This window comes from Gouania willdenowi, chromosome 1, assembly GCF_900634775.1.
Source record: "Gouania willdenowi chromosome 1, fGouWil2.1, whole genome shotgun sequence".
Lineage (NCBI taxonomy): Eukaryota > Metazoa > Chordata > Actinopteri > Blenniiformes > Gobiesocidae > Gouania > Gouania willdenowi.
In genome coordinates, this window is record NC_041044.1 from 42,869,052 (window position 1) to 42,881,968 (window position 12,917).

The 12,917-nt window shown below is 41.1% G+C and overlaps 1 protein-coding gene across 2 annotated transcripts in view; it reads right to left on the minus strand.

Annotated features, from left to right (window-relative positions):
* Positions 1-799: 799 nt before the first annotated feature.
* Positions 800-12,917, minus strand: part of maml3 (mastermind-like transcriptional coactivator 3) — a 151,078-nt gene continuing 138,960 nt past the window's right edge. For both annotated transcript variants that reach the window (XM_028468185.1, XM_028468110.1), the window contains 3 exons: positions 12,620-12,868; positions 8,325-8,403; positions 800-5,961 (listed from right to left, as the gene is read on the minus strand). In XM_028468185.1, coding sequence (XP_028323986.1) covers positions 4,952-5,961; positions 8,325-8,403; positions 12,620-12,868 — 1,338 coding nt within the window. In that variant the 3' untranslated portion in view covers positions 800-4,951. The remainder of the gene's footprint in view (positions 5,962-8,324; positions 8,404-12,619; positions 12,869-12,917) is intronic.

Below are 12,917 nucleotides of genomic sequence, written 5' to 3' on the forward strand. Positions count from 1 at the left end.
ATAAAGAATCAAACCTAAAAACCAAACGTAAGGAACCAAACAAAGAGCAGAACCTGAAGAACCAAATCTAAAGAATCAAACTAACAGAACAAACCCTAAAGAACCAAACCTTAAAAACCAAACAAAAAAAATCAAACCTGAAGAAGAGACCTTAAGAACCAAACCAACAAAACAAAGCCTAAAGAACCTGAAGAACCAAACCATAAGAACCAGACTAACAGAAAAAAACCTAAAGAACCAAATCAAACCAAGCCAGAAGAACCAAACCTAAAATTAAAAAAAGCACTATTTTAGCCCTTTTGTTGTACTTGATAAACTCCAAACAGGCTTTTTGGTTTTTGTTTTATTGAATCTAATCTGATTTTTGTAAACATCATTGCATCATCGTGTGTTGAACTTCTATTAATCTATTATCCAACTCACTTCCTCGTTTTTCAGGGTTGTGGGGGTTTGCTATAGGCGGGGTACACCCTGGAGAGGGTACCAGTCCTTCACAGGGCATGTATTTAACATGTTTAAATCTATTAATTTATCATTATTGAAGCATATTTTAATGTACAATACACCCAACAAATAATCTACAGTTTTTTGTTTTTATCTTTCTTTCATTCCGTCCACTCACAGTTACAGTTCAGTACGTATCAAAGTGAGAAGCCACGCTGAGTTCACAGAGAGCTGAAACTCACTAGATGGTGTGAAAATACATAGAATGCACAGATATATAAAAGAAAAACTGCAACAAAACCATTTTATATGATCAGCGAGATAAATCTCTCTTTATTGTATCTTTTTGAAAAACCAAAAAAAAAAAAAAAAAGTGTTTTTAATCTTCTTTTGTTAACGTTTCATAATTCTGTACAGCATAAAAAGAAATAAGCACTGCTTAAGAACCGAGCCAAATCTTCGACTAGAATAAAAAAACAAACAAATAAAAAAAGAGAGGTTTACAATACAAATTAGTAGTAAGACATTGTCTGAAGTGCAATGGCATAGCTCAGATGGGTTAAAAGTGAAACCAAAATAAAAATACTTCTCTATTTTCCAACAAACAGTAAATTCTTTACAGAGTAGAGACTGTATTATCTGATGTATTTAAACCTGTAAAAACATATTTACAAATAGCCATTATCTTTTATATAGGTTTTTCTCATAATCACATGTATGTCAGCACCAGTAAAAAAAAAATCTAAACCAACAGAAAAACATCCAGAACAACAATATTTTCATGGTAGAACGTGGTCTACAGACTTGGTCCCGATACGTTGGGATATTTGGAGGAACCCTCAATGATGCCGCCCTAACACTGGTGTTTCCACACATTCCCCACATTGCTGAACAGATGAACGTGCCATTCTGGAGTTCTGGAGCGCCATCGAGGATTTGGAAGCATTAGCAGTGGAACGCTCCACTGCTGAACCTGCACAGGACCGGCTGGACAACACAAGAAGTTCATCCAGTGACGCTGGACTGACGATCCTTCGGAAACGTGACTAAAACCTTCCCACAAAGGTTAATTTAAAGGGTTGGATTACAACAACACAGACAACAATGAGAACAGGTGACACAGAGGAGCTAGTTTACAGAGAAGGCTTTTTTGGTTTCATCGATTACAGCGTCATTGTCCTCCCAACGTTACCTCTGCCGAGCAAAATACAAACGGAGCACTTTCATTGGTTGTCTAAGCAACAATAACGAAACATTGAAGAGATGTAAGAGATGTGAGCAACAGTTAAGGTAATGAAAACCCTCAATGCTTCATACGGCTTCTTCACTGGAAGTATGGACTAGTGCCAAGGATTTTTCTGACGGTTAAAAATCTAACGTGAAAGATATTCCAATCCTTTTTTAGGTTAAAGATCAGTCTGAGTAAAAGACTCAAGATTCTTGGTGCTTTTCCACATCTTAGAAGCTAGGCTAGGCTAAAGGGCAAAGCCGGTTGTGCAGTTGTTCGTGATAATTGCACCGTCTATTCTTGCAGAATACTCACTCAAGAACCCTCAGTATTCCGACGGCCAAACCTTGAAAATACCAGTTCAAGGACCCTTTCACGAGGTAATACAAGATAACTTCCTATTTTTGTCCATCCTGTGTTAAACACGGCAGCCAATTGTAAATGTTTTTCATTTTTTGTGATAATATTTTTTGTAATTGTCTTGTTGAAAAGTGTTGTTAGTGTAAAAATCATACAAAAATGATTCTCTAGACTTAGAAATCAGTCCAATGAAAAGAATCAAAATTTCTCGTGGGTTTATGCATCTTAGAAACTATTTCAGGAAGTTCAAAAGCCAGTAAAGTCATCTACGTACGGAAACACAACGAAACTGAAAGAAAACGACCCTACATAGGTGCTCATGATATCTGAAATCAATCATTAGATCTTAAAGCCAGCGGAGGTCATTTGTGCCTTTGGTTCTTGCGGTGAAGTTACTGAAGAATGTAGAGAATGTGATGCTTGAATTAGATGGTGCAGTTAAGGTTCTATAAAGAACCTTGAATATCCCAATGGCCAAGCCTTGAAACCGTCCTCATCTTTAAAGGAGGGCTTTGGATCAAAAGTTTAAAAACCATAACTGATGATACAGTAAGATTTGGTCCAGGATGGCACTTCTACCGTGTTGACAAAGTCTTCTTTTATCTGCTGAAAATGGCACAAATCGCTGTTTTTTGTCCATGTGTGTGAAGTGCTACTGCCAAGAGTGGAGCCTTTCAGCTCAGAATCTACTTCATCTCTGCGCTTTAATGAGAAAACAAGCTGATTTAGCTTTTGTTGACTTTAAAAAGATTCTAGATATTATCTCATGATGTATCACATTGTTGTTTGTCCTGTTTTGTGACTGTCTGCGAGTTACACCGCTTTGTAGGGGATGGACATAAGAGGTTATTACAATACGTTTAGTACCCGTACATTTAGAGCAAATGTTCCCATAATCCATTGCAGCCCCCAGCAAGCGCAAAGATCTTCCATTGTCCCACGTTTAGTTGTTATACGCAGTGAGAGAAAGAGGGAGGTGTGTTTTTTTAAAGTATCTGCAAAGGCTCTTAAGTTTTTTTTGGTTTTAGTTGTAGTTTAAGAAGGAGATTTGTCAGGATGGTGGTCAGAATGTTGTGGCTGATTTAGTTTTGGTTTTCTAAACTAAACTTTGTTGGCTTTAAAGCAGAGAACCAAGAACTGGACCTACAGCCTTTGTAATGGGTGTCAAACTGAAACCAAAGGTTAGCATGTCTTTCTTTACTTATCACAGTGTTGGAAGCAGATACAATACATTTCCCATTTTTTTCTCAGAATTCCGATTTTCAATCACTGAGAACCAGAATTCATCAAGTGTTGGATTGTTCTCTTAATAACATGGAACGTGTGCAGAGTCTGGATTACTGTGAGACTGCTTAGCTTTCCCCTCTGATGGTTAGTTTCTGAACACTGAGAAGAGTTTATTCAGTGTTAGATTTGTTTGGGATTTACTGTTGCAAAAAGCAACTTCTGCTGATACATGACAAAACACAATAGTTAAGGTGCTTGTGACGCCATCTAGTGCCTGTTCAAGGTCAATTGTTAATTCATAATTCATATTAAAGAGTAACTAAACCCCAAGGTTTATTTGCATTAATTTATCCTCTGAAGCATTAATATTCATTTATACAATTGCAATGCTTTAATGTTTTGTGAGGTTGTTCCACATTTATAGCCATAGATTAAAAATGGTAGTAATAATTGGCAAGATATTTTGTTCTCTGTATAAGATGTGGTAAATGTATGTACATTTGGATTTATACCTTTGTACTTTGTTTTTTTTTTTTTTATACTTTTGTCTGTGTGACAATGGGTTTTAAGAGGTTCCACTATGGGGTGGATTTATGTTTTAATGTTTTTCAGGAAATTCAATAAATAAATCAAATTACAAAAATTGGCATGATCATTTCTTTTGGTGTTTCGGTTTTGGCCAAGAATTTTCATTACGGTGCATCCACATTTGTAATGGCTGGTTTCCACCCATAGAGGGCACTCACTCTTACATTTTTAATCAATCAACAGCAATACTTTATACCAAATTCATTTGTTTTCAAACAAAGTGGTTTAGGGCTTTAGTTACTCTTTAAACAAGCAGGGAAAGGTTGTACTAACATGCTTGGGTTATGGGGGGGCATGTATGTGTATGTGTGTGTGTGTGTGTGTATGTGTGTGTGTGTACATTTCCAAAGAAAGACTAAAAATGACTCCATGCAGTGATATTGGTCAACTTTTCTTTTTTCTTTATGTTATTTACTAAAAAAAGTCACTTGTGGTGCTTAAAAACATTCAGTGCCTCGCGGTTGTTTGTGTCACGCATCTACACAGCATCCCAGTCTGCGTGTGTGTGTGTGTGTGTGTGTGTGTGTGTTTAATCTGACTGCTTGCTTTAGCTGCCTTTTCCCGGGAAATTAATCTCATGAGGAAATGTAGAAAACGAGCGTCGCTCAGCAAAGACACTAGAGGGCAGTGTGTGAGTGTGAGTGTGTGTGTGTGTGTGTGTGTGTGTGTGTGTGTGTGTGTGTGTGTGTGTGTGTGTGTGTGTGTGTGTGTGTGTGAGGCCCAATGAGGGAAGACATTTGTTCAGTTTAGATTCAAACACAGAGAGACGAGTGTTGAAATGAGGGACGTTTGCTCCTAATGTGTGTGTGAAACGTTAATAAATCTATATCTTTATGAGGGAGATGAGATCTGAGCCTTTTAGTGATTAGAAAAGCTGAGAAACACTGGGACAGCAGAATAAATCATTGGGTGGTGCATCTCTTAATCTCTAAACTGCTTCTCGTTAATTTGCAGGAGACAAAATGAAAGCTCTGTTCATCTCTCACACAAACAGAACGATAAACCGACATGTTTTACAAAACAAAAACATAACCTCCTGCGTCCTCTCACGCTGCCACGTTTGATTTCTGTCCCAGATCTTCCAGTAAAAACTTTCCCCGCTGGCTATTGGCTCGGGAAAAATTCCTCCATCCAACCGTCGCTCGAGTCCAGCTCCGCCCCCGAGCCGTCACCCAACCCAAAGGCTCCGCCCCCTGAAGGCCCACCCCCATATCCATAGGATGTCATGTCCTGATTGGCTGTCCTTTGGTAGCCCTGAGGCTGACCCCCGTAGGGTCCACCCCCGCCTCCTCCGGGCCCCGGCCCGAAGCCCCCGACCCCGGCCATGCCTTGGCTCATCACCCCCTGGTTCAGGCCCTGGTTGATGACCATGGGCCGAGGCTGGTTGGTCCTGGGCTGACCCCCCATGTGGGGGCCCATCATGGGCCCACCCATGCCGGCAGCAGGGTTTCCCACCCTTGGGTCCACCCCCTGGCCCATCCCCTGTCCGGGGCCCTGAAAGTGTTGCTTGGCCATCCGCGGCTGCCCCGGCTGCATCCCGTAACCAGGCGCCGATCCGAAGCCCACCATGTCGCCACCTCCACCTGTAGTCCTTCCCATGGCCTGCAGACTCTGTCCCTGCTGCTGCGGCCAACCGCCCGCCGACATCCCCCCGCCGCCACCGCCCCCTCCTGCTCCCAGCATGCTTTGCAGTCTCTGTGCTTGGGCTTTGGCATTGGGAGGAGCTTTGAGGGGCTGCTGGGTCATGGAGTTCATCATCATCCCCTGTCCCCCGTATCCTCCTCCACCTCCAGGACCGGCTCCCGCCTGCCGGGGCGGCCCTCCGGCAGGGTTGTGCTGCGGGGGAAGACCCATGGAGGCCTGGACGCTTTGGTTCTGCTGCTGGTGGATCATCTGGCTCATGGAGGGGTTGATCCCGTACAGCACGCCCTGGCCGGACCCCTGGTTGCTGTACGGTAGTCCCATGTCGGGCTGGGGTCCCACAGAGCCACCCTGACCCTGAACTGAACTCATCTGGACCATTTGCTGCTGGTTCTGCTGCTGTTGCTGAAGGAGACGGGCCGCCCGGATGTTCTGCAGAGCCTGGCTTCTAGAAGCTAGATCCTGAGGAGGACCTGGGAGTGGAAAGTAAGAGGGATTACAACAGGAAACACTGGGAAAACAAGTTACAGTTACTGCTTTATAATTTATTATATTAGTATTTTTTCATTTTGGGTCACAGCTCTTTGTCAGAGGTCACGTTGGATCTTGAATCCAAAAACATACAAAACATACAGAAAAATACAATAGACAACAAAAACACACAAATGACTCCAAAAAGGCAAAAAAGAAAGAACAGAAAATAAAAAATGAGAGAAACATATACTAAATGACAGAAATTTACATAGCAATTACAAAAACACAATAAATATAAACAAAAATGACACCAAAAAAACAAATTATTCCAAAATAAACTCATACTAAATTACATACAAAAATATATGCAATGACATCTGAAATACACAAAATTGACCAAAAGTTGCACAAGACGACTACAAAAGTAAGAAAGTAAATAAAACCACAACACAATGTCACAGAATGACTTAAAAATGGAATAAAAAACAATACACAAACTTTGATGTTCCCTGTATTAATGCTCTGATTGGTCATTATTTTAAATGCTGATATGAATGTTGATCATGTGACCCTCAGTTTTTTGGCCCCAGTGTCTGAACAGTTGCATATCTCTGCATCTGAACCTGTCTGTGATATACAGACTGTCCCAGTGTGTTATTATTAGTGAGTCGTCCTGTGAGTTTAGTGGGAGGAGCTAAAGTGGCTCTTTTTATGATCCATCCACCCCCCCCACTTGTTTCCCCTTTCTCATCCATCTCTTCAACTTCACAGGAACTCTGGGGGATCCAGGACAGACAGGTTGCCGTGGTAACAGGCAGAGCAGGAATTCTTCTTTTAAACAAAGAGCGAGCGAGGACATGACACACACACGCAGAGAGAGAGAGAAAGAGAGAGAGAATGAGAGAGAGAGAGAGAATGAAAGAGAGTGAGTGAGAGAGAGAGTGAGTGAGAGAGAGAGAGAGTGAGAGAGAGTGAGAGAAAATGAGAGAGTGAGTGAGAGAGAGAGTGAGAGAGAGAATGAGAGAGTGAGAGAGAGAATGAGAGAGTGAGAGAGAGAATGAGAAAGTGAGAGAGAGAGAGTGAGTGAGAGAGAGAGAAAGTGAGAGAGAGTGAGAGAATGAGAGAGAGTGAGAGAGTGAGTGAGAGGTGGTTTGTCCATGACTCATACAGTGAAGAAGAGTGTTTGATACAGATGCAAACAGATGTTTTATAAGGTAAAGTCAGCTGTTTATCATAGTGCAGACAGATGTTGATGCTGTTTAAAGTTACACAGATGCTTTCCAGATGATTATTGACACACAGGTGAAGCCCATCTGGGGTGACGAGACAGTGGAGACAGATGTGGGTAACCTGATCTCATACAGATGTTTTGTGTTGGAGCATGGACAGATGTTGCAAAGGATCCGAGACAGGTGTTTTGGGACAGTATGTACAGATGTTAGAGGGGGAACAGTCATTCAGTTCAATAATTCTCAAACACAAACTGATCCAGATGTTGATAGGGTTAGAAATCACACAGATGTTGCAACAGTTAGGACACATGTTTGACATGCAGGTAAAACACATCTGTGTTTACGTATGTTTAAATTGACAGATGTTTTGTGCAGTAAGCACAGATGTTTAATCTAGTATGCACAAAAGTTTGTGTAGTAAGCACAGATGTTGTGTGTAGTACGTACAGATGTTTTGTGTAGTAAGCACAGATGTTTTGTACAGTAAGCACAGATGTTTAATCTAGTATGCACAAAAGTTTGTGTAGTAAGCACAGATGTTGTGTGTAGTACGTACAGATGTTTTGTGTAGTAAGCACAGATGTTTTGTGTAGTAAGCACAGATGTTGTGTGTAGTACGCACAGATGTTGTGTGTAGTACGCACAGATGTTGTGTGTAGTACGCACAGATGTTGTGTGTAGTACGCACAGATGTTGTGTGTAGTAAGTACAGATGTTTTGTGTAGTAAGCACAGATGTTTTGTGTAGTAAGTACAGATGTTTTGTAGGATGTTACTGTTTTGCGGGTGTTTCCGCTACCCAGATGTTTGACAGAGATGTTGAAACAGTTGGGACAGATGTTTGATGTAGAGGTACAACACGTCTGAGGTAGCAGACAGATGTTCTCAATACCTAACAACATCTGGTAACAAGACGGGGAAACAGTTGGGCCAGATGTTAAATGATGTTTCATACACATAAGGTGTTGTGGTAATTAGCTCTTAAAGATCAATTGATTGGGTTTGTTTTGTCTAAATGATCCAGATGTTTGTGTCATTCACCAAAACCATTAAACATGAATGAGGTCTGGCCTGGTTTATGAGATAATCAATGAGGCCGTGTGTGTGTGTGTGTGTGTGTGTGTGTCTCACCTTGGTACTGATTGACTTGAGGGTATGAGTTCCTCTGACTTTGGCCCATCTGTCTGGGAAGATGCTGCTGCTGCTGAAGCTGCAGAAAAAACAAACACCTTAATAAAGGCCTCACGTCTGCTGCTATGAAATGTAAAGGGTCACCAGTTAAAATGATGACCAGTTAAAACAATACACCAACAGGTAAATTGCTCTTTGAATGTTTTTTTGTTTTTTGTTTCACAGAGCTGCTCTCCAACATGTCTCTGCAAATCCAATTAAAAATGACGAGGCAGACAGAGTTCAGCAGTGTTTGTTCCTCGTTAGAAAAACAGTGTTTTATCTCAGCGGACACACACGCACGCACGCACACACACACACACACTGAAGAAATGCAGACATGACAAAGAACTGTTATAGACATTGTAGTAGAGTATAATTACACATACAAAAGGACAACAGTGAGAAAAAGGAGCTACATAAACAAACACCACACACACACACACACACACACACACACACACACACACACACACACACACACACTGTACAGTATAAATGGTAACAAAAATACACAAAATGAGACACATTCACAGTAAACGCCTATATTCCCAGAGGAGGTAAACCATGTTTCATTGAAGTTTTTAAAATGTTATTTAGTGCAATTTTAGTCATTGTGTGTGTTTTTTGGTGAATTATGTATATTTCTGTTGTCATTTAATATATTTTTGCCCTTGTGTAATTTTCAGTGAATTTGTATGGGGTCTTTTTTATTCACTTTGTGTATTTTTGTTGTAAATTGTTCAGTTACTTAGTGCATTTTTAGTCATCCTGTCTGTTTTTGGTTTATTATGTGTATTTCTGTTTTTTTTTTTTTTTTTTTTTTACATATTGTTGTGTATTTTATTTGTCAAGTAAATTTCTCTGATATTTCTGTGTATTTTTAGGAGTCTTGTCTGTCTTTTGGTTAATTTCATTTTCATTTGATATATTTTTGTTTGTATTTTTCAGTAATTTTTAGTAATTTTGCGTATTTTTTTTCATATCATTTACATTTAGAAGCTACAGAAAATGGCTGTTGCCCAGGTCATCCCTTGATGTTGATGAGCAGCAGCTGCACTAACGATGGTAACATGGAGCTAACATTGTGAGCTAACGAGGCTATCATGGAGCTAACCTGTGTGCTAATGAGGCTATCATGGAGCTAACATGTGTGCTAATGAGGCTATCATGGAGCTAACCTGTGTGCTAATGAGGCTATCATGGAACTAACCTGCATACTAACAATTATATCAAGGAGCTAACCTATGAGCGAAACACAACGCTCTCATGGAGCCAACCTATGCGCTAATTACAACGCTCTCATGGAGCTAACCTGTGCGCTAATAACGAAGCTTTCATGGAGCTAACCTGTGTGCTAATAAGGATGCTATCATGAAGCTGACCTGTGAGCTAACAAGGCTATCATGGAGCTACCTTGTGCACTAATAACAATACTATCATGGAGCTAACCTGTGTGCTAATAACGATGCCATCATGGAGCTAACCTGTGTGCTTACGATGCTATCATGGAGATAACCTGTGTGCTAACGAGGCTATCATGGAGCTAACCTGTGTGCTAATGAGGCTATCATGGAGCTAACATGTGTGCTAATGAGGCTATCATGGAGCTAACATGTGTACTAATGAGGCTATCATGGAGCTAACCTGTGTGCTAATGAGGCTATCATGGAGCTAACCTGCATACTAACAATTATATCGAGGAGCTAACCTATGAGCGAAACACAACGCTCTCATGGAGCCAACCTATGCGCTAATTACAACGCTCTCATGGAGCTAACCTGTGCGCTAATAACGAAGCTTTCATGGAGCTAACCTGTGTGCTAATAAGGATGCTATCATGAAGCTAACCTGTGAGCTAACAAGGCTATCATGGAGCTACCTTGTGCGCTAATAACAATACTATCATGGAGCTAACCTGTGTGCTAATAACGATGCCATCATGGAGCTAACCTGTGTGCTAACGATGCTATCATGGAGCTAACCGGTGTGCTAACAATGCTATCATGGAGCTAACCTGTGAGCTAACGAGGCTATCATGGAGCTAACCTGTGTTCTAATGATGCTATCATGGAGCAAACCTGTGTGCTAACGATGCTATCATGGAGCTAACCTGTGTGCTAACGATGCTATCATGGAGCTAACCTGTGTGCTAACGATGCTATCATGGAGCTAACCGGTGTGCTAACAATGCTATCAGGGAGCTAATCTTTGTGCTAACGATGCTATCATGGAATTAACTGGTGTGCTAACGATGCTATCGTGGAGCTGACAATGTTATCATGAAGCTAACCCTGTACGCCAACAATGCTATCATGGAGCTAACCTGTGTGCTAATGATACTATCATGAAGCTAACCTGTGTGCTAACGATTTATTTATTAGTTAATTTTAAAGGGACAGTAAACATTAATGAACATTTCTGTAAATGTGTCAGTCTGATCTGCAAAGCTAGTTTACAACTGTCATCCCTGGGCAAGGTGTATAATGCCAACAACAAATATAAAACATATACAAAATTTTAAAAGTTGAGGCTACATACTTACATAGCATAGCATTTGTTCATACAATTCATACATTGATAACATCTGAATGCTTGTTCTGTGACTTGCACAATAGACTCGTGAATGTATTAAACGTGGGGCTTTCTCTTCTCGTGAGAGGGATGATGTTCCAGATGTTACAGCCCCTGACTGAAAGAACAGTCTGGCCAAAGGTCTGTAGGGCACTTCACAGTTTCCTCTAGACTGAGTGGCTCTGGCAGAAGATGATTTTAGATTTATGAATTCCCTTATTGGCGGTGGTGCGAGTCCATTGAGTATTTTATGAATCGTGCAAGTAAATTTAAGGTATTTAAAATTTTCAAAGTTGAGAAGATTGTACGTCTCAAGAATGTGACAGTGGTGTATGAAACAGGTTTTCTGGCAAAAAAATGTAAAGCTTTTTTATATAATGATATTATATTTGTCTAAAAGTGGTTTCATTTGACCAGTTTGTAAAACAATATTCTATGTGTGAGAACACCATAGCATGCAGAAACATCCTAGCTGCCTGAAACGTCATTGATGAACGAATATATCTGAAGTTATGAAGACTGAATTTAATTGTTTTAGAAATTTTCTTGACGTGACTTTTGAACGTGAGAGTCCATAACTACGCCAAGGTATTTGAACTCTTGTACCAGTTTGAGCTCCACATCTTGGAGAAAAACATGTGAATTTTTTGGTTTTGTTTGGAAACATGATTTGGAGAGCCAATTTTGGACTTGGGCCATTTCAGATGTAAGAATGTGGCCAGCTTCCTGTATATTTTTTGCTGGAGTGTATATTACAGCATCATCTGCATACATTTGTATCTTCTACATGGTTCTGGAAGATCGTTTATATAGAGTAAAAAAGAACCGGTCCTAGAATGGAGCCCTGTGGTACTCCCACTGTGCACGCTGCACACACTGCATTCTGTTGGTACGATATGATTTCATCTAGTTTATGGCTTTCTCTGAAAAAATGTAATTAGATAATTTAGTTAGCAGAATTTTGTGGTCAACGGTGTCAAAAGCCTTCTTTAAGTCCAGAAATACGGCACCTACACAACCGCTTTTGTCTAAAAAGCTTTTTGTTTTTTTTAAAAACACACTGACAGTGCTTTAGACTGATGGGTGCGAAATCCAAACTACATCGGATGCTGTGATGGAGCTAACCCAGGTGCTAACAATGCTATCATGGAGCTAACCCAGGTGCTAACAATGCTATCATGGAGCAAACCTGTGTGCTAACAATGCTATCATGGAGCTAACCTGTGTGCTAACGATGCTATCATGGAGCTAACCTGTGTGCTAACAATGCTATCATGGAGCTAACCTGTGTGCTAATGATGCTATCATGGCGCTAATTTGTGTGCTAACGATGCTATCTAACGATGCTATCATGGAGCTAACCTGTGTGCTAACGATGCTCTCATGGAACTAACCAGTGTGCTAACGATGCTATCATGGAGCTAATTTGTGTGCTAACATTGCTATCATGGAGCTAGCCAGTGTGCTAACAATGCTATCATGGAGCTAACCTGTGTGCTAACAATTCTATCATGGAGCTAACCAGTGTGCTAACAATGCTATCATGGAGCTAACCTGTGTGCTAACAATGCTATCATGGAGCTAACCAGTGTGCTAACAATGCTATCATGGAGCTAACCTGTGTGCTAACAATGCTATCATGGAGCTAACCAGTGTGCTAACAATGCTATCATGGAGCTAACCTGCTCAGCCAGTAGCTGCTGCTGTTGCCGCTGTTCTCTGAAGAGCTGCTGTTTCTGCTGCTCCATCATCTGCATCTGCACCCTCTTCTCCTGCTCCATCGCCATCATCTGCTTCATCATGGCCGCCTGCTGTTGATTGCCCACGTAGCCCGGCGGTGGACCGGAGCCCTGGCTAGGTGCCACGCCGCCGGCCGGGTGAGGTGGAGGGATGGAGCCCGGCGGCCGCGACATTCCCACCACGGCCTGTTCCTGTAGGCAGAGAGGACAGAAACATGTCAATCATCCCATCATGGGCATA